General features: G+C 36.0%; 1 protein-coding gene across 4 annotated transcripts; it reads left to right on the top strand.

Moving 5' to 3' along the window:
- The first annotated feature begins 414 nt into the window (after positions 1-414).
- On the top strand, positions 415-22685 carry ACMSD (aminocarboxymuconate semialdehyde decarboxylase). 4 transcript variants are annotated; one of them, XM_021548698.2, is made up of 10 exons: positions 415-544; positions 3690-3734; positions 6331-6427; positions 10170-10219; positions 11515-11751; positions 13802-13895; positions 15455-15550; positions 16016-16188; positions 22207-22305; positions 22520-22685. In XM_021548698.2, exons 1-10 carry the CDS (start codon positions 488-490, stop codon positions 22580-22582), a joined length of 1011 nt encoding a protein of 336 aa, XP_021404373.1. In that variant the 5' UTR covers positions 415-487; the 3' UTR covers positions 22583-22685. The 4 variants fall into 4 exon arrangements, with proteins under 4 accessions (XP_021404373.1, XP_021404375.1, XP_021404374.1 ...); XM_021548699.3 differs by lacking the exon at positions 415-544 and adding an exon at positions 3225-3556; XM_021548700.2 differs by lacking the exon at positions 6331-6427 and having other exon boundaries at positions 441-544.
- The last annotated feature ends 24 nt before the right edge of the window (positions 22686-22709 follow it).

Below are 22709 nucleotides of genomic sequence, written 5' to 3'. Positions count from 1 at the left end.
ATATTTTAGAGGGGCTTTAATATAACTGTAAAGAAAATACATGACAAAAAAAGAGAATAGATGAGGATGTCTGGCTCTTCCAAGGGTATATTATATGCACTCTACAAATAATTTCACAACCTAAGAGGGAGAAAGGAAGAAATTCAAGTCAGCATGCTTAATACGTTTATACTAACTCAATTTTATTGAATTATTTTTGTCATTTTAGATTCCATGTAAAATAAATCCCTTCATAGTGCCGATATAAACAAGTATTTTCCCTTTGCCCTCGGGACTTCCTGCTCAAATTCTTTGTTCTTTTGGAGAGCCACTCCTCTGGAATTAGGCTCTCTGGTTGGCCACTGCATCCCATTCTCCTGATAGGAGAGCAGGTGGATCTGGACAGCAGCCAAAGTGAATAACCTGTGACCCAGGGACAGCAGGGATAGCAGCACTCACACACAAAACATTAGCATTGAAGGAGTATTTCTCCTCTGGCACTTCAAAAATGAAAATTGATATTCATAGCCACATTCTACCTAAGGAATGGCCTGACCTGAAAAAGGTAATAAGAGTTTAGATATTCAGTGCCTTATGTTATCAGCAACCATTTCTACCACTGTGAGTTTTGAAAGAAGAATGAAGTAAGGGTTCTGGGGTAAATATCTCTAGGTTTTTGTCTAATTTGGGATTTTTTTTTCCAACTGTAAAATATTTATATTGCACTACTTTGAAAAGCAGGAGTCCAGTCAGAATGAGATGCAAAACTGGGCTCCGTTCCCCATTTTTTATGTATATTGAAGCAATTAATAAAGTTTTCCTTGAGTTTTTTGAGGCACAAAATTTTTGGACAATAAGGTATAAATTCCACTTTCTTCATAAAAATAGAGCTGTTCTGTTCCTAAATGGTATTCACTTTTGTTTTAAATAAAATAAATAATCAAATATTAGATAAAATTAATGTTAACTAAGACAAATTCATCCACATCATTATACCCACAGGCATGAAATCATTAATTTCAATGAGAGTGGGATCACTCTAAGTACAGTTAATTGATGATGATAATTTTACTAATATCTGTTATTTTTTCAGTTACTGGAAAGAATTAGCCTGTTGTATTTAAAATAGAAAATCTCAGCTGTCAAAACACTGAAGCTATAAGTGAATTTCTGTTAACTTCTTGTTGTTTTTGTTGTTGTTGTTGCTGCTGCTTTTGTATTCTTGTCCACAATATTTTTCATGATCCTGTGAAATGTATTTTAGAACGAAGAATGTCATTTAAGTTTCAATGTAATCAGTCTGAAGGGACTTCATAACTATTAGCTCTGGGTATCTGTGATTTTAAGCAGTCCAGTTTCAGTCAATATTAGAGAGAGAGCAGCTGGTAAATGTAAACAGCATATTAGAAAAAAAGTAATGAGAAAACCTGATATTGAACACATACATAGAATTATTTCGTCATTAGTTGTGAAAAATAGCATCATTATGCATAAAACCTCCTGGAAAGGAATGTTTGTTTCCTTGTTCAGATAGGAGGATTTTTATAAATATCTATTGGAACACTCTGTTTCTAATATAAACAGATTCTGATGAAAAACATATACACTAGATGATGTAGGTGAGGATACAGAGACTTTTAGAATAAATAGGTCTGTTTTAAATGGATAGGAGTTTAAATAACTGTACTAGAAAGACGGGTTGCTTTTGCGTGTTTCAGATTTTGTTGTCTTTGTGCAAAAACTTCATAAAAACACCTATAAAATTAATTCTGATGTTATATGGGGTTTTTTTTAAATTAAATATTTTTGTCTGTTGCTATTGGACACAAAATAAGTACACAAATACTTGGTAAGTTCAAAGGCCAAAAAGGAGAGTGTTTTATTCGAGCATCTGATATTTATAGAATTCCAGAGGTGACTGTGGATTGGAGGGTGAAATTACCACCTCTCCAGCCACAGTGGTCAAACCAACAGCCCATCAACTCTGTCCTCTCACAAAGAAGAATGAAAAATGATAATTATTTACATGACAGTGCATGAGAACTCCAGTGGAAATATGTAAACAGATCAGAAGGCTGAAGAAGTTTTATGAGAACTTTAAGGCTTTCAAAAGAACTGTAAAATAAAACTTAACACTTTTAAAAATCAGGGCAACATTTGTCTGTAAGCACTTTAAATAGATAATCAATTCACTGAGATAAAATGACCCTTGATGTTCACAGATGTACATCAAGACTAAACTCACTAATGTTAGACACTGTGGGCCAGCATTGTATTTCTTTAAACAGAGATAAAAAGGCAAATACCAAACTTTTAAAATTTAATTTCCACCTGCTAGGTTTTTTTCCCTCTGTTCTGAGCAATTCAATGGTTTATTAATGGGTTCAGCATAGAAAACAACTCTCAGAATTCCCTGGAGTCTTCTGGAAATTCAAGCCATTAACACAGATCATGCAAAGAAAACCAATGAGGCATCTTAACATGCATACATTTATTTAGTGCTAAACTTCTCTCTATTGTTTCCAGCTTTGTAAATATTGGACCATCAAACTAGAAAATTTTATTGTCAAGATATTGATTTAACAGCTTAGGAAAATATCACAAGTATAGAAAAATAACAGAAAAACCAGACCAGTGAGTTTCTCTTTTGCCTATGGGCTCCTTCAGTACCCTTTTCAGATACTTGTTTTCTGCTCAGCTTACAATTGCAATTAGCACGGATCTAGTTTAAGGTTCTCTTTAGTTGTCACTTATTCAATTTTTCCAAATTTTCAGTATTTTTATATGTGTATAAACCCATAAATGTATAAATTTAAATGAAATCTACATAGTTGCATAGTTAAACAGAGCACACAGTGATTGCATCTCTGGCTAAGGTCGGGAGGTTTGGCTCTTCACACCCACATTAGGAAAGCTCACAGTGGCACTAAGTGTGATTTGGTATCACAGGAAATTCAGGACTGTGTCCAAATTGTTTACACTTCAGCAAAACAAATGCCTGCTTTTGCTTAGTCTCATTTTAAATGTTTCTTTTTTAGAGAAATGGGAATTATGAGCATTGCTTTCACTCAGAGATTCGAGAGTTCACTCCTTTCTAGTTGATAATTTATGAAAGTAAATCAGCACCTTATGTATGTTTTGCATTTTTTGCATGAACAATTCTGAATCTCTCTGAAAGAATCAATGAGCATCTAAGCTTTTCCTTTTTAGCTTCTCTTCCCTGTTTAAATATTAACAGACAAGAGGCTGACCTTCACTCCTGCTGCTGAGTCATGGAAGCTGAAAAGAAGAATCAATGCATCTTTGTGCTAATGATTAACTGATCACAGATAGGAAAATTGTCGGCTCAATTTTCACACTGCCAGATGCTTAATTTAATATTTTCAGTGTCAGAATTATTTCATTTAGAACATCAATGTAGTAAGCAACTTCAAGGATTTTTAAAGCAGTTGTTTAAAAATGTTGTTGAACTGGAAACTACAATTCCAGCTTTACAAACACCCTTAGTCCAGTCCAGCTACACTTCGGCACTTCTGGTGAAGTCAGTGAGGCTACTCTGGCTCAAAGCTGAGCATATGTAAGTGTTTCTCCTGAATGAAATATTTTTGTAAGAACTTAATTATTATTATTGTTATTATTACAATTATTGTTATTATTATTACTACTGCAGAGAATTAACTAGCCCTGGCTTTCTCTTCTTTCCTCCACAGAGATATGGATACGGTGGATGGGTACAGCTGGATCATCACTGCAAGGTTTGGGCTGTTTGGTGCTCAGAGCTGATCTTATGTCATCATCAGGAATAGAAACTCTCAGCTGATCTATTGAGAAGCAAAATAGCAATAAGATTGGCTCTGTCTTTTATACACATTTCTCTAGAGGTCTAGTCCTATCAGGCTAAGTCCTAATATACCTCAGCAAAACATTTTGCCTGAAAGATGAAAGTCACACTCTCTTGTATGAACCAGCATCCATTCTTCTTTATCATCTCATTTTAACACTTGGAATGGATAGCTCTGAAAAAATTTTTCCAACAAGATTGGTCAGCCTAAAGCAGGTTACATGCAGATTGGGTTGAGTCAGATGCAGTCATCTGTATGAGAAGCTAACCCTAAAGGAACTAATATTTTAATAAACAAGAACAAGCCACCTGTGGAACCAGTGTTTGGATGGCACAGCTTTTGGGATACTTGGTAGCTGCAGGAAGGAGACAGGGATTGGACACATTTCTGAAGATTTTGTTACAGGTCTGATGCTAAAATTCTGTGCTAAAAATAGTTAGCAGAGGAACTTTGTGGCAAGTCAATAATGGCCTTACATGGTCCACTGAGAATTCCATCCGGCCTACTTCTGTCTGGAAATTCTGCATGACAAGTGCATGGCAAAATAAAATCCTGTTCAGACATGTGGAACTGGGGATGTTAACTCCTAGGATTTAAAGAAACTCCAAAGGCCTCCCATACCATTCTCTGAAGAAGCACCAGGGTCAAACTGGAAGAAAATAATCACATCCAATTTTAATTAATAATTTAATTTATTTTAAAAGTGCAATTTGGGATGTGACTGAGTAGTGTAGTGACGGGAGTATTTTAAATGTAGTTTGCTGAACCAAATCAGCCTGCAGGACTTAATTTTTAAATTAATTTCCACATACATTAATCAAAACAAATACTAGATAATTTTTAGGATGGGATGGAGTAGAGAAGTATAGAATAGAATGGAACAAGTCCATGTGATCTGTTCATATGTGAAGAAGTGCTCAGTTCTGCTCTGCCTTTTTCTCATACCCCAAAAATTTTTTTTGTTTATTGGACAACATGTATCAATGCACTAAACTTTTCTTAATGTATTTGAGTAAACCTCTCCATCAGGTTGGACAACCAGTTTTAAAAAAACCTGAAGTATTTTACCAGGGGATCAGGACCCTGTAGTTTTAAAATTTCAAGTAATTTTCACAACCTGTGATACAGCTAACAAGTAACTTGACAGGTTGCCAAGGCAGCACACTTAGATTTTCTGAGGATGGCTTTAAAATATTCATTAGGACAGTATATTTGTGAATGATGTATGAAGTTAGTAACAAATTCAAGGTTAAGAACAGTTTGAGTTCTCAGAAGTGGGGGACAGAAGCTCCCCGGCTGAGCACACTAGTAGTAAATATTCTGATTTAACAAGTTCTTTTCTTTAGAAAAATTGTGAGGAAAAATAAAGTGGCCTTTGGAGAGAGAGAGAACTCCCTTTCTGGAAGGGCCCAAAGACTGCCTTGCCCTCAGCTCCTGTTTAGTGGGAAGGTGAAGGAATAGCTGCAGGGTTTTCTTGTGTGGGTTTCAGTTTTTACCTGCAGATGGAGAGTGTTCTCTGCCCAGTGCCTCTGCTGCATGACTGCACTGACCCACCCCACGTGCCCAGCACCAGGGGATCCTCTGACTTTCCATTTAGCCTTGCAGTAGATTAAAACAACCAAGAAATACTCAGGGCTTGCAGGTGTTGGTGAATTGTATCTCATCCCTTTGTGCCAGCAGAAATCCTGTTGTGTCTGTAGCAGCTGGTGGGCGCCCCAAATTGTAACAGGCAATTTGCTTAATGTGGTGGCACTTTCTCTCTTGGAACAATTCACAAATCAACCAAATATGACATTTCAAAATTTTCCATGCTGATAAAAGAACAGTATTAAGTTTCATGACTGTGATAACATTTTGAACTTTCTATGTCTGGAAATTGGTGGCATATGAGAAAGGTTTTGCACTAACTCAGGTCATGGGTTTATACTGTGTATAAGTTTTGTTTGAGATTTTTTTTTCCAAAATCTTAAATATTTTTTTTTTCTTCCCAAGGAGAAGATGTAATCTGAAGACAACACAATAGGTCTCCTTTTGTCTCAGTATCACTGGTGATAAGAAATCACTGGACTGAAATTAACGGTGTTGCACAATTATTTCTGTAGTTACTGGAATCATTGTGATGCTATTGACTTTAAAAGAACACACACATACCCAAAGGGAAAATTTAGCACAGATTTAATTAGAGCATTGTTTTGAGGTCAAAATTTGGTCTGAGGATAAACTTGGATTAAGGTACCTGGTATCTTTTCCAAATAAATGTAGAGTGATGTACCTTGCAAAAGGAAGGGAATTTTTTTATTATTCTCAAGAATTAAATCTGAACTACAAATTACTGTTTTATTCATATCTATTTATAAAATAGTTTCTGTTTAAAAATACCTACTGAATAGAAATAAAAGATCAAAATTTTGCCACTGAATTTCTGTAAGGAGCACAATATATCAAGAGACTATAAATTAGCAGGTCCTACTTTGTCACATTTATAATATATGAAAATGTCATTTCACAGGGTCAGGCAAAGATGATGAAGGATGGAAAGGTTTTTAGAGTTATTCAAGAGAACTGCTGGGATCCAGAAGTACGGATTAAAGAGATGGACCAGTCAGGTACCTCCACAAAGGAACTCAAATCATTGTGCTTCATTTAGAATAACAACTTTTCTGTCAGTCCATCTGAAAGTGTTCAACAATATTAAAAAAAAAAAGGTTTAGCATACAAATTACTTGGTTTAAATCTGTTGAAAATAATTGGAAACTGATATTCTTTATACTCAGGAGGAACTTGAGCCCATAACTTTCCTCCTTCTCAGTAGCAATTTATTCCCCACTAGAATTTTTTAATTTTGGTGGGATTTAAGATACCAAGGAACTCACTGACAAAAGTAAGGATGAGTGACCCTGGACTTGAAATGGCACCATACATTCCAGTTAAAACATGATTCACAAAGGAGGAGGAAGGCCTTCCATTTTTGTTCCAAATGTTAAAGATATTTTTTTTACACATAGGATTTCTTGTATGTCTGTTTCCTCTTCTAATACCTTTTTTTCTGTTTGGCCCTGTTGCGGCCTCATTCTGTGTTTTTACTGTAGGACTCTGAGCCTAGAGAACTGGTACAATTACTTTGTCAGAAAAGGATTTTCCTCATTTAGAAATTTAACCAGATGCCAAATTTGCAAATTTATTTTCCATCATGTTACATGCAAACCATTAAATAAGGTTGGTAAAATGGGAGACAGGATGAGGGAAGGAATTTCTAGGCTGATCAATTATTTTTACTAGTTCTTATTAATACTGTAATTCCAAGTTACTCTTGTAAAAGAAGTATTATGTTACTAAAGATTATTTTTTCTTAGATTGAGGCCTGAATAATTTCTGCATCAGTTTCCCAGTAGACACAACCTGAATATCTTCAACTTATCATAAGGAACAAACACCTGAATTGCTTAAAAGAGCAGATATTGTACAAGTAGCATCTTTATGATTATTGCTTCCTCCTCTCAGGCCTTATCACCCTCGACAAGCACATGAGAGAGGTTGTAGCCAGTGGGGAGTTGGTCTCTTCTCCAAGATAACAAATAATAAACAAGAAGAAACTGCCTGAAATTGCAGGTTTGGATTGGATATTAGCAAAAATTTCTTCACTAGAAATGTTGTCAAGCCCTAGAACAGCCCTGGTGTAGTCTCCATCCCTGGAGGGATTTAAAGGATGTGTAGATGTGGTCCCTGGGGACATGGTTCAGTGGTGGTCTTGGCAGAACTGGATTCATGGTTGGTATCAATGATCTTAGAGGTCTTTTCCAACCTAAATTATTTTGTGATTCTGTGTTAGGAGATAGTCAGGGTTATTTTTCTTAGGGAGGTTTAGTGCAACACATAACATAGGCTAGCTTGGGAACTCACCAGGTAGTGGGCAATTTATGTAAACACAATTTAGACAATTTTCATCTACTTCATTTTCACCGTGCAGTATTTGAAACTACAACCATTAGACATTTAATAGGAATGCCAGAAAGACTTTGCAAACTCTGAAATATGCTGTCTTGTCACAGAATCATAGAATCATAACTAGACTGGAATATTTCTGTGAGTTAGCTCAGAGATTTTGGGGATTACCAAATCATTCAACTACACAGTGGATCATAAATAGCCTTTGGGCATCTTTCTCTTTCAGATATTTCCCTCAGCACTAATGGCAAGTTTCTACAAAACAGTTCTGCCCCATATATTTGTTGTAGACAGAGGGAAAACACAGGAGGATTTTTTTCCAAATTTTTGCAGCAGCTCTCCAGAAAATAAAATGTATCATGAAAGCAGCATCACAATATTCCTTCGTGGACTAAACAGTGCTTGTTTGGTTAAAAAATAATCTAAACCTGTATGTTACAGCACCATCTGGTGACTTGTGCCCTAAAAATGTCCCTTTTTATTACAGAACTCCAGACATACAGGCATCAGCCAATTAATTATGCAGGGGGGAAGGCCTTAGTGTTTTTCATTCTTTCATCTTTCAGCTAATGATAAAGACTATGGACCACATTTATTCCTTTTCAGTTTGGAAAGCTGTAACTACTTAGTTCAAAGACTGCTTTCTCTTACACAGGCTGAGATAGATCATACCCAAATTTTAACCTCCAAACATGGCATAATATTGGGACAAAGATACAAGGAATCTCCCAGCTGAACAAAATTAAAATCAGTCACTGAAAGGTATTTTTAACTTGGAGAGAAAACTTAGAGTTTGTTTGCTAAAAGGCTTTGTTTGTGCAATGCCCAAGAAATCTTGCCAATATTAAGAAATGGTCTCCAGTGGACAAAAGAGACTCAATTAGTTCTCCCAACCATATGTCATAGGTTTAATTGATGTGCATACTTCTGTCTTGATCCACTCAATAAAGCAAGCTATCCATGTAACTCAATAAAACAAGCTGTAAAAGTAATTAACATCACAGTTCTGTGACATAAATCATCACAATTTTGTTTGAGGAAATATATCAGTTCATCCTAACTTCCTTTCCATGTTATTTTCTCTTTGTAAAACACTCTGAAGAGGGTAAAAAAGTAGAGGCTTTTCTGTGCTGATTCTTCTCCCTAAAGCTAATGTCTAGGAACAGTCAGCTTGGAAACCTTAAGGTTTATGTTAAATTTGCTCAGAAGTGTAAGAATGGATTGAAAGCAGATACAATGGTTATTTTTGAAAACATGGATAATGTTCTCAACAGACTAATCAAGTGTCCATATTGGTGGATGATCTAACTTGCATAATTCAGTATTTATGTAATTTTGCAGCCCTAATCCTTACCTCGAAATTGTTGCTGCTGTATATAACATTAATCAGATCTTGTAGCAATCTGAATCAGCTTCTTCTCTTGTTTCCTACTTAAACTTCTGTGGAGGAGGATAAATCATTTTAATCATTCAAATATTTTGACAAGTCATTTAGAGTTCTCCTAGAGTTCATTTTCATGGAGTTTCTTTCTGCCATCTTTTGTTCTAGTAGTTTTACCACTAACAACCAAGTTAAATTTTTTAAAGCAGGACAAGAGATGTGCAAAAATATTACAAACAAACCTAAAAAACCACCAAAATAAAACAGTTTTGCATGTAAATATTTTGTGAAGTTCTAATTACTTTTTATTGTTTATTTTATTTGTCTACCAGGTTTGTTGTTTTCACTCCTGTAACCTGTCACCCACAATATTATAATACAGATTTGTGCTTGAGCAGAAACAAAACAACATGGGCTTAATTCTTTTTATTTTTAACATCAAAGTTACTTCTGAAAACAGGCATATTTTTTTTATTTACAACCTCAGTAGTCCAGACAAAAGATGAATGAAACCTAACACAATATAGCTTTGGGAACACTTAGGAAAACATTGTTTAATAACTATTGTTAATATAATGCTTTGGGCTAATTAATTAATTTATTTAATATATATAACAAATTCACCCCAAAGTAAACTTGAGTTATATTCTGTTGGTTTAATGTCAGTTTCATTCATGTGGGAGTAATACTAAATTGCTATTTTAATTGTTTGTACATGTGCATACTAAATCCTTCTAAAAACCCTAATTTCACAAATTAGCTAGTATGACAATGGTAGTGTTTTTTCTTTCTACTTAGCAAAAATATCCAAATTCTAATAAATTGATACACAATGAGTTTTATTGCCATGATCCTTAATTTAAAAAAAAAATCATTTCTCGATGTCACTGTCAAATCAGTCTTTTTTATCATTAAAGCTTTTACATTCTGCCTTTCAAAACAAAGTACTTTCTTATTTGTAACATTTTATCAAAAACAGACAACAAAAAAGGAAGCACTAATATTTGCTTTTTCTTACTCAGGAGTCACCGTCCAAGTCCTGTCCACAGTCCCTGTAATGTTCAGCTACTGGGTAGGTTCCAACTAACATATTTTGTAATTCATATGTATCAACGTTTTTAAAATACAAAAGCATCTTCCTACAAATTGAAGCAGTCACTAGAATTGCTCTGCTGAAAATGAAAATGCAAGAAAGGAGTGCAGGTATGAGAAGATGTCTGCAGGATGTCCTGGCAAAGTTCCACACCAGATCATACACAGAGAGAGAAGATAAAACAGCAACTGAATTTCTTCTGGGGGCTTTATGGGGGCAGCTGGAAATTGAGAGAAATCATCCAAAATGAATCCATGGTTGGCAGGTAGACATATATGTACACATTCCATGAAAGCTAGACATCAATCAATACTTTCTCAGGGGAAAAAAAACCCCAGACATAAAGGATATATTTGTGCCTTGTCCCACTTCCTTTTAAATGTGGCATGGGACTCATTAACCTGGAATGCTTTGAATCTTAAAATTCAGGAGCAAATTTAAGTTCTTATGTTCCCCACATGGTGATTTTGAGTGCTTCAAAGAAACAAAGACAGGCTGAGGAGATAAATCACAGCAAAATGCTGTTCTAAATACATTCTGAATGTGACTATTTAGCAATGTGCACGGGTAAGGATGCTTATATGTAAATGGATTTGTGCATTTAGAACCACTGTGTTAAGCCCACATACAAGAAATAGCATTGATATTCAGAAGTTCTAGTTAGTAACATCTCTTCAAAATTTTATTCTTGTATCTAAGGGAATATTTTCCATTAAATATGTATTGGGGAAAAAAAAAAAACCAGGTTAATTGCAGGGATATTGCACTTCCTTATTAGAATTATGGATGTTATTTCTTTCTAAATGTTAGATAAGTTTGCTCAAGCTTTCTCTGTAGAATTCACATGTTCCAGCATCTCCCATTTCTTAATTTTGTTTCTTCAGTTCCAGTAATAGGAGAGTAAATATTCATTGCTATGTATAAAAATTGTATACTGAGGTTTTTGCATGGGGATAAACAAAACCAAGGGACTGCTTTACACAAAAGACCAGGTATTTATGTGCATCAGCAACCTGGGCTTTATTACACTCATCCTGAGCAGTAAGGGCAACAGCAGTTGGTAAAATATTCACAAGAAAAAGCAGAACTGCACCCAGAGGTTTTAAAGTGAGGCAGAATTTAGCCCCACTGGTTTCCATCTATTCAGAACTGTAAAGCAAATTTGGATTCAAACCCTGCCAGTTGTTTGCAATGACATTTATCCAATAACTTCCAAAGGTGATAACATTTGAGAACTATATTTAAATGTACTGCTGTGCTTCCTATCTTACCAGGCCAAACCTCAGGATACTTTAGATCTTGCCCAGATATTAAATAACGACTTAGCTGCTACAGTAAAGAAGTACCCCAAGAGGTTTATTGGGCTGGGCACGATACCTCTGCAAGCTCCAGAGCTGGCTGTGAAGGAAATGCACCGCTGTGTGAATGAACTTGGATTTCCTGGAGTGCAGATTGGATCTCATGTCAATGACTGGGACCTGAATGCCCCGGAGCTGTACGATGTTTATGCTGTGAGTAGCTGTTGCTTCCCTTCTTTGGGGGAATTCTGTGATATGGAAATCTGTCTAAAAATATCTTGAAGCACATTGAGTCGTCATTTCAGCCTTCTAATCTGCTTAGTGATCAGAGAGACTCAGCTTTAATTGTAAATGGTAATTTTTTATAGGATATGATGGCAATGATACAACATATTCAGAAACATATTTTATAATAATGAATAAAAAATTTTGTTTTATTATACGAGTTCTCACTGTGGATCTGCCTTCTTGATTTGTGAGGATAAGTGCAACATCAAATAAAGCACTTCTGCACTGTTTGCATTTGAATTCAAGTTACTGTATCCAGTCCTACTTAAATAACTGATAAACCCCCCTAAGATTATCAGAAATACCTATAGCACCAAAGTACCACACAGAACTATGTAAACAGGACCAAAGTTTCCAAACTGAATGTACTGATTATAAAATTAATTAATAGATAGCATTTCTTAAATAGCCTGAAGTCCAGATGAGGGTGGTAATTTGTCAAAATTAGGGGTTTAATCAATGTCCATTCTGAATCTGTTTCTCAAGTTATTAGAGCTCTCAGCCTGGAATTGATTCACAGTTGTTTTGCAGGATGCTCAATTTATTCAAAAACTCTGTTGGTGCAGCACCTGGACTACTTGTTTTTATGGCCATATCCAGTCAGATATCAACATCTGCTCTTGGAGATACCCACATTTATGGAATCACAGCGTGGCTGAGGTTGGGAGGAGCCTCTGGGGGCCACCTGGACCAGCCCCCTGCTCAAGCAGGGCCACCTACAGCCAGATCCCAAGCTTTTAAATATCTCCAAGGATGGAAACTCCACAATCCCTCTGGGCAACCTGAAATTTCCTGATCTCCACTGAACCCTTTCTTCTAGGGGACAAACAGTCCCAATTCTCTCATCATTTCCTCACAGGAGAGATGAACTCTCTCCAGTAACTCCATGTCTCTGCTACTGAGTTCCCTCTCTTGTTCTGGCATCTCTCTGTATACTGTATATTGTATACTGTACATCCTTCAACTTATGTTTCACACATGTAGGAAATAACCCCTTTCATTTTTAGAAACATCTCTGGATAATACAGATTATGAAATTAAGCCATATTGGATAATGAACTTTGTCAAACCACCAGGCCAGTTATTTAATTGCTATTTTTAGTTTACAAATGTAGATGGCAATTATTCTCCACAATCCAAAAGTTGCAGATTTTATTTATGCATGTATGGGTAAATAAACCCAAATTTTTCAAATGTGTGATAATCTCCTTAGCAACAAGAACATGTCCAGAAATACATCTGACAAAATGAGCTGCTAAATCCTGGTTAAGCGTATGAATGACTGTGTATTTAAATTTAAGCACACAGTTAAATTACAGTCAGAGTCAGCATCCAACACTAGTCTTCTGTTTTCCTTTCCAATTATGTCAGTAGTTTTGGAAAAATTACCGTACTTGAGTAGAGATGGATTATTGATCAGAATATAGCCAGATTTTGAACTCTGAGAAGGGATTAGGAATATTTTAAATTTTTTTTAAAACCAGGCATAGGGCCAAAGGGGAAAAATGTAGTGCAACTCAATGAAAATTTCTGCATGCAGCAAATTGCTGGAAAACCATCTTCAAATTATTTGATAGGACAATATGGGAATTCATTCTCATATGTGTAATGAAACCAAAAGAATGTTTTCTTGAACTGATTTTATACTACAGGATGGCTGAAAAGCATAGCTGGAAAAGCATTTTTATACTGCATTATTCTGAGAAACACTTGGTTCACCAAAGAGATGTTAGCATCTATGCTTCCAGTTCTGTAGTCACAGGAAGAACTGTGAAACTGAGTGGAGACTTCAGAATATGGCTCAGAGGAGTAAATATAGCAAACAATATAGCTTATAGTTGTTACATGTGGGCCTATTTTCATCACTAGTACTACTGCTCAGTACAGATTTGCAGGTCATTGAAAAGCATGACTAAGATCTAAGATGCATTTTGCTATGATTAGTCAAGATTCAGACTTTTTCTTTTTGCTGCAGGCTGCTGAGAAATTAAATTGCTGTCTCTTTGTGCATCCCTGGGACATGCCGACAGATGGGAGGATGTCCAAATATTGGTTTCCCTGGCTAATAGGTAAGTATATATTTACTTTGCTTAACCTACATTTATGAACTGGATTATGTCCAGGAGATTGCTGCCAAGTAAAGTACAAGTACGGAGAAAATTATATAATTTTTCTGTCAAACTTTCTTTTTTTTTACATCTATTATTATGATAAAGTCAGTTGTGTAAACTCAGCATTCATTTGTTTCTAAGCTTGTTCGGCTTTTCTTTTAAATATTTCAAATTAAAATAATTCAGACTAGCAACAGAATATAATGTTCTCTCGTGCCCTAAATACAAAGAGCAGATAACAAGTAAGAAGTGAATCATCTCAGAAACTGGCTCCTCAAAAATGACAGGAGTGAATGAAGGAATAAGCAAAACCAAACATTATTTCCTAGAATTTCTTGGGTTATTTCTTAGAAACAGGTTGACCAGAGAGGAAATAAATCTAACTTTACATCAGCTGTAGCTGAAACAAGATGTACTGTGAAAGTTGTCAGTAGGTGTGGGATATTATCTGATTACTGTTTTTTTCCCCCATTTGATAGGTAAATCATACCATTGAATAACAGGAGCAGGTTTATTCTGCTACCCAGAAACGTTTAGACCTAATGCTGCCCTCATGTATTTTCTTCTGTGTTGGTTTGTTTTGCATGGTTTTGCACTGCCACCAGTTCTGAAAAACAAACACAGCATACATATCATACACATTATACTTGGAAAATCTTGCTGTCCCAGTCACCAGTGCATTATTTTGAAAATTTATTGGTTAGTCTTAGTCAGATCAGGCTCAACAGCACAGATTTAAGAAGAAAATAAAATTATTGCATTTACTTAACAAAGTGTAAATAGAATGTTTTCTTACTAAGCCAAATAATGCTTTGCATCTGAGTGTATGGTAAAACATTAATAAAAATAACCTTTTGAGCTGGATAGGTGTTGTTTCCCCCATAAATTAGGGGAACTCAGTTCCTGATTTCAAGCTGCATGTCTGAAGTTGGGTGTTTAAAATGGCATGATATTCTAAATATATTGGGTGTGATCAGAAGCTGAGGTCTGCTGTAGGAATATATATTCCTATTCTCTTCCTAACTGGGAATCCAGCTCAGCCAGGAGCAAAGAGAGAGACAGGTTAATTCTAAAGTGTTGGATCTGGCATCATGTGGTAACCAAACCCCAAATCTGTGTTGGACTATCCATTAATGCATCACTACACTTTCCACACAAACCCACAAGCAGAGGTGACAAGACACCCTGGCTCTGAGTGAGGATAATGGGAATCAGGCCTGTACAGGGTATCTCAGGACATACCCAACCCATCATCTGTCCTAGTGGTATGGAGCAAAAACTGGACTTAGAATTCAGAACACCTTCACTTCCAGGCCTGTATCTTCATTTCAGTTAATTAGAGCTCAACTCTGTGTCCCTCCAGTAGAAATAATGCATGACCTTTGGCAGCTGCCCTGCAAGTATTACTTTTTCAGTTGACTCAAGGCTAATGGAAGAAAATTAAAATAACATTTAAAAATCCAATAGGAAGTTTAAAAAGTAAAGCTCTTATACAATTAAGATGTTGTTCTTCTTAGGCATGCCAACAGAAACAACCATGGCCATTTGCTCCATGATTATGGGAGGAATTTTTGAAAAATTCCCTAAGCTGAAAGTTTGCTTTGCACATGGAGGTGAGTAGTGTACCACATGAAACTCCTGTTCTTTGGCTGACCATGGTGCAGTTATATTTTCTGGTATCTCACCTAATGGGGTCACCACGTGAAGCCTGCCACCATCACTGTCACCCCACAGAAGACAGTCTGAGAGATCAGCTGCTTTTATGATCACTCTCTAACCTGCAGGGCTTGAACTGCTACAACAGTTAAGGAAAACAAAAGGGAAGGGGAGGCAGCAGGTGGTTTAAGGAAAGGGAAGAGGAAGCAACAGGAGGAATTTGGGCATCACAGTAGTGAAGAAGTGAGAAAAATTGAGAAAGAAGCTAATGAAGGTAAAGGAATAAAAAACCACTGGGCCAAAGCACTTACTTTCTAAATAGCTGACAGGGAAACTTATGGATCTTTGGTGATAAGGTGGCTTTCTCCCTTTTTTCACATATTTTCAGTTTATTGAAAGTTATTAAAAATTCCTTCTTGCAGGCGGAGCTTTTCCATACACAGTGGGTCGAATCTCCCATGGATTCAACATGCGCCCTGATTTGTGTGCCATGGATAACAAGGTGGATCCAAGAAAATACCTTGGCTCATTTTACACAGACAGTCTTGTCCACGACGGTGGGGCACTAAGGCTGCTAACAAGTGTAGTAGGAGAGGTGAGTTTTAGAGCTTCCAGACGTGGGTGAGTCACTCTTCAGTTAATTTTACAGGAAATAGCGAAAGGAGAAGAGAAGAAAGGAGAAGGAAGAAGATAATGTCACACAGGGAAATAAATTGATGGGCTTCTGCCATGTTGATAATGCTTTTACCATATGGATTTATTAAAATGGTGGGTTTAATCCAGGAAATAATGCACTTTCAACCTTAGTTCCATCCCTCTCTGAGCTTGTTCAGGATGGGACTTCAAGCAAAGACTACTTCAATTTGGAATCTGGTTTTCTAAGGGCTTAATTTTCAAATTCAAGTGCATGCTCGAAAAAATTAAATTGTATTTTCACTTGGGAAGTTACACACAGAATAAAAATCAGTAATAAAGAAAGCTTTTGTGAGTACCTCAGAGAGAGAATTAAACATAATGGGTTTGCAGAAGTATTTTAGTTGTTTGTAAAGAAATCTTTGTAGTTTAGCAAAGATGTGTTAGCATGGGACAGAAAAATCTTCAAGCATTCAAATAATCCCTTCTCATTTAGTAAATGCTCAGGAGGGGATTGAATCCCTCATGCCAGCTTCCAATGGATCACTGCAATCAACAAGATACCTATCTTTGTGCCTTGATCTCTGCACCTCACAGTGTCTGCAGCCAGAGGCAGATACCTCCCAGATGTCAAATCAGAAGTGCAAGTTCTGACAGGGATTTTCTTGTCTCAACAGCTGCAGTCCTGTTTCCTGTACATCAGTGTCTAGACTCACATGGTTGGTGTCATCAGGGCCTCCTGTATGACCAAAGTTCACAAACACCACTCAGCTGACTGGGGCTTTTTTCTACAAAAAAGAATCTGTTGATTTCCCATTTCTAATAGTCTGAACAGGTTACTGCAATAAATCTGCTCTAGAACTGGTACAGAAGTGACTTGGCTAGGCCAGGCAAAAATAGCAATGCAGCACTATTGCTTTCTTTTATTTTTTTTTAATTTTTTATTTATTTATTTATTTTATTTCTTTTATTGCAGTACTCTGAGCTCAGGTATCACACTTTAAAATTTGAGGGTTTTCAGTTCATACTGCACCTGAAGTCTGTAGCTTTGTGACTGGAGTTCTGCCTGCAGCTCCCCTGCAGGACTTGTGCCTTATAGGAAGACTTTGCATTTGAAGATTCATGGAAAATCCATGTGACAGCACAACTACAGCTTGAAACAATAGTAGGGAAACTTTTGTAACATGTATATCTTTGTACAATACAGTAACACTGCAGCTCTAAGGAGTGGAGACATCTTTTTGGTTAAACCACACTGAACCAAAAATAGATTTATGGAAGGAGCCCCATAAAATGTGCAAAAAATCTGCCATGGAACCTATTTGCATTAAAAACAAGTAAGATAAAACCCAGGTCAATTTACTAAAAAAATTAAGTCTGGAATAAGCTGTTAGTACTGGAAAGTTCTGATAACATCAGTCAGTATTGACTAAGGTGGCATTTGCCATCTCTGTGCCAGAGATTAAGTTTAGGCACCAGATGGGTTACTAATAAAATTCTAGGGCTCCTGCCCAATACTGATTTATTTTATTTTCTGTTGACAGCATCTAAATAGAAAACAAATCATGGTCCACAGCCCAGTAGTTTCTGAGATGTATTATCTTTTGAATCTTACTGTATCTTAAAGCAAGTGGCTTTAAGGTGTTTTCTTACAATAGATGTTAAAATTTTATTCTGTGTGATGTGCACATCCGTTCTACAAGACACCCAAAGACTTATGGAGTAAAAGTTCAACACCTGCCTCTGTTACCTCCTTTTCTGAGAAATCTCCCCAAATCCAGACCATGTTCATTCAAAGTATATTTTCATTGTATATGCAGTTCTAGTACACAAGGATGAATCTAGCTCTTGAATTTTAAATTGCCAGTGCAAGGCGAAAAGATCACTCGCTTGTTTCTTTTTATCCATTTTAAAATGTTGGGAAGTTTTTTGCCATTGTTAGAAAGACTTTGGTAAATTAGCAGCTGTGTGACTCAGGCTGGCTGAGACCACAGATTCTTTTTGTGATCTGAATCCATTAAGCTGAACTGTAGATGTCAAGAGCAAAGCAGGAGGGAAAGTACAACAGGATGCTGAATCCATTGCTGAAGAATTGAAGTTTTTTCTGTCTGAACTTGTGTAGCACACAGGTCTTGGGGTACTTCTGCGTTAGAGTCAGAAGTTTTGCATCTCAAGGCTCTTCTAAACTATTGTTGTTGTGGGAAAGCTGCTGTCTTTACACCACACTTTAATGTCTCTACTTTTCATCCTAAGAAGCTACACATAGACTCTGGTCCTTAACTGTAATTAGTCTTTACAACTGTAATTTTCAGGAGAGAGAGAGATTATGGACTGTAATTTGATAATCCAAATGTCACTCAGCATGAGCCTCTCTGGTGTCTTATTTATTTTGCAACAGACTATTAAGATTGAGAGTCTTAACACAATAAATTTGGCCAGCATAGTACACAGGATGTTGGTGTCTAATTCTCCTCTGAGTATTTTGAGCTAAAACAATGTGACATCAGGTGCAATCTCAGTGCTGAAAAGTCATGAGTCAGACACCAAAAACATGTTTTTTACACTCAGGAGAACTTTCTTTCTCTTTTCAATAGCCTAAGGCATTTTGTCCTTGAAAACAAAAACATTCACATCACGATTTTAAACTTTATAACCATGAAGATTAAAAAGTTCCCTCTTTTTCTAAGGAAAGTTGACATTCTCACATAACACCCTTCCATGAGTCAAATATTTAAGCACCAAATATCTCAGCGCTTTCAATGCAGACGTGTGTTGGCAGAGTAACACATATAAGATTAATAAATGCTGGGCTAAAAACAATTTGATGGAGTCTTGAGGCTGACACTGTAACTTTGTGAGCTGGAGGTTTGAAATAGGCCAGGTCTCTGGAGAACAGCTCAGAGCTGTGCAGGAAGGGATGAGCGTGAGAGAAGATGTGCTTGGACATGGCTTTGGGCCCCTGGGGAGCAGGCACTGCCTGACACCAGCGTGTGGTGGGCTGGCCTTGAGCTGATCAGAGTTAAAATCCACTGACAGCTGTGATGAGTCGTGTCCATTTAATCTCCTCCCTTCTTAGTTTGGGGTGCAGGTTAATTGGGGATGGAAGCAGAAATACACACTCCTGAGAAAGAACCTTGTAAGAGTGCAGAATCGCTGCAGTCCTTTGCTCCCCCCATGACAAGGTAGCATGAGGTGAATACAAATAAACACAAAATCCCCAATGTTGCTGGCTATAAAAAGTGAAGAACTGGGTTGACATGGGATTAAATGATTCAGTGCATCTCTGCAAAAACTTCCCCATGGTGATTCCTCCAGAGTCATCATCCAAAGGCAAAGTATTCTCTGGCTAGAAGCTGGAGCTGAACTGACCACAGCGTTCTGGACTTTTCTTCAGGTGCATCATGGCAGTAGGAGAGAAGGCAAAATTCAAGGCAAATACAGTTTTCCTTATGCAAGAGGATGAAGTCATGCTTAAAGCTTTCTGAGATTAATTTTCAGATGTAGGTCCTTATTACTGTGAAAAAATTTGTGCTGAGTAGCTGGGTCCACTGAGGTTAATCATTAGCCCCATGTACCTCTCTAATAGGAGAGATGTGCTAATTAAGGAAATGACCTCCAAGTCTTCTAGGGAAAACTGACTTTGTTGATATGGTTTGGAAGAATATAACAGTACTTCCCTTATGCTAGGAGCATTATTCATCTGCAGAGGCTTCACAGCACTCCTCTGAAGCTGGTTGCTAAAGACAGGTATTTTATAGATGGGTACAAAACTGAAGATGGTGTACTATGTAGGAGATGTAAACAGGAATATACAAACCTTCCTGTCTTACATTACCTTCCCTAGTAAACAGATGGACAAATTCTACATTTCCTTCTCTTTTACTTAAAAACCCACTTTCTCTCATAAACCTGGTATGTTTTTTAGTTAGTTATTTTTATCATAAAATACATGACATTTGTTTTGCTTATCTGAAGAAAGCATCTTGGTATTGAACATTATTAATAAAAGAATAGATTTAGCTGCTTCAAAGTACACACATCCAAATCTATTTTGTATAATCTATGCTCAGAACTGGATTTATTAGACAGAGGGTGTAAATTTTCCTATGTTAATCTTATGTTAATTCTTCTATAATAAATGAGAACACAGGACAGAACATAGGAGAGAACAATAGAATGTGTCTCTTCTGTTTAGATTTTGGGCAAAGGTTTGTGTACGTTCTTTCAGAGACTTTTGGGTGACATCTAGTGGAGATAAAAAAAATTTAAATCATTTGACAAAAAGAAAAACAAACCATTTCAGAAAATAACTGAAAGATAGCTTTTTTCACCCTATTTCAGCATTGAACTCTGGTAACAGAGTTCAAACATTATAACAAGTGTCCAAAATTCAAACATTATAACAAGTGTCCAATAATTTTGATTTCAAATCCATGAGACATTTCAAAACATACATTTTAAATAAAAACTATGTTTTTTTCATATACTCCTGTCTGTAGGAGATGAAGTGTAAAGGAAAACAGACTTTTGATAAAATCAAGAGAGTTGGCAGTATGCCCTCTCCAAGGCTGATAAAATGGGGAAATATCATTCCAGAGAGAAAATGAGCCTGTAACAATATGGTCCTATTCAGGATCTGCTAGTTTCTTTTCATCTCTGATAACAAGGGATGTTGCACACAGATTTTTATTGAATTTTCTTCTCACTGACTTTCTTTCAGAAACAAATCATGTTATGTCACCCATATTTTCAGGTACATGTTTCAAACCCACAGTTAATATCCAGTCCCAGCCAAAGACAGTGACATTTTAAAAAAGCTGCAGACTTCCAGAAATATATGAAATTTTGTAAATGAGATTTAGGTTTTGTTATCTCAAGTTGAATACCAATTAAATTTAATACTTTTTTCAAATTTATGTATTTGTAGTAATTTTACATTGTATCATGTTTTCAGTAGTACCCCATTGCCAATATTACATCTTTTAAAGTAGCACAGAGAAGATAGTTTTTATTGTTTTGTATTTCTTATTGCACATTCTTCTCATCCATTGATAATTTTAAATTTATGTGGATGTATTTAGCCAAAAATTTCAAATTCAGGACTGCTAATCCAACCATCTTCCCTGAATTTGGTGGAGAACTTCCTGAGATTCTTAAAGAAATGTAACCAAAAGTCTCAAATATATTTTGTATTCCCACACCAGTGCAGAGCATGAAATGAGTAAGGCAGAACTCAGAAGGAAGAATTGTGTGTATCCTTTATTGGCCATTTAATTATGGCAACTTAACCAAGATTAATTCTTGAGTTTAGGCAGACCACTTGCAGGGGCTGTTACCTTTCTAACCAGCACAACAGTACAGAAAATCAGTCTAAGTATGAAATGTGTTTTAAAAATTATTTTTTTTAAAAAGCCTTTGACAAGTAAGAAAAGCAAACCATTTCAGAAAATAACTGAATTATGTTTCCTCCACTCTATTTCAGAATTGAACTCTGGTAACAAACATTATAACGAGTTCTGACTGAGTTTTATTCACCCAAGCAATAGACACGCCTGAAGCCTTGGATTTGCATTTTCAACTTTCTCCTTATGAGAATTTAGATAGCATAACTTCAGTTAGATACCACAAAAATTATTAACAAATGACCTGCATTTTTTTCCAAATAAAATTCATCAAAAAACCTCGAGTAATTGTTTTTAAGCTTTGTTCTTTTCCTAGTGGAAGTTATGATCTTCATATTCACTTTCATAATTAATCAGTCCAATATATACATCTAATTTCTTGTATTTCATTATACATTCCAGAAAGCATGTGCTCTATTGTTTAATGTTAATTAAAAAGAAATTAAAAATCTGAAAAAAAATATTAGTTTAAAATATAATATTAATGTTACTATAATATTGTACATATTAATATCCATATTATTTAAACTCTATTGTTTAATGTTACTACAAAATGTACACTTCTTTTTTATTACCAGGACAAAGTTATTTTGGGGACAGATTACCCTTTTCCACTTGGGGAACTGGAACCTGGAAAATTGATTGATTCAATGGATGATTTTGATTATAAACTGAAGGTATGATTTTTACATTTGAATTTTCCCTCCTTTATAAGTCTCTGTTCAAGACATGAGTTAAACCACTGAAAAATCAGTATAGTATACTGATTTCTTCAATGAGTGGAAGAGACCCTTCAGTCTCTTTGCAGCAGCTCCTTTTAAAGCACAAGTAAAAGCATTTGAGTTAAATATGAGCTAAGCACAAATATATCTATGTGTTTTGCTTTTACAGGATAAACTCAAGGCTGGAAATGCTCTGGAATTTTTGGGTCTTAGCAGAAAACAATTTGAATAATGATGAAGTACTAAGGTGGCTAAACCTTGGAAATAATAGCCTTGCATTTCTATTGGTACATGCAATTGTGCTCATGAAAAATAAAATTGACAATTATCTGACAGTTTCCTGTTATGTCCAAAGCAAA

Source organism: Lonchura striata, chromosome 8 (genome assembly GCF_046129695.1).
Source record: "Lonchura striata isolate bLonStr1 chromosome 8, bLonStr1.mat, whole genome shotgun sequence".
In the NCBI taxonomy this organism is placed as follows: Eukaryota; Metazoa; Chordata; class Aves; order Passeriformes; family Estrildidae; genus Lonchura; species Lonchura striata.
Note: the sequence above shows the minus strand (reverse complement) of the source record. Positions and strands in the feature narration are given on the sequence as shown.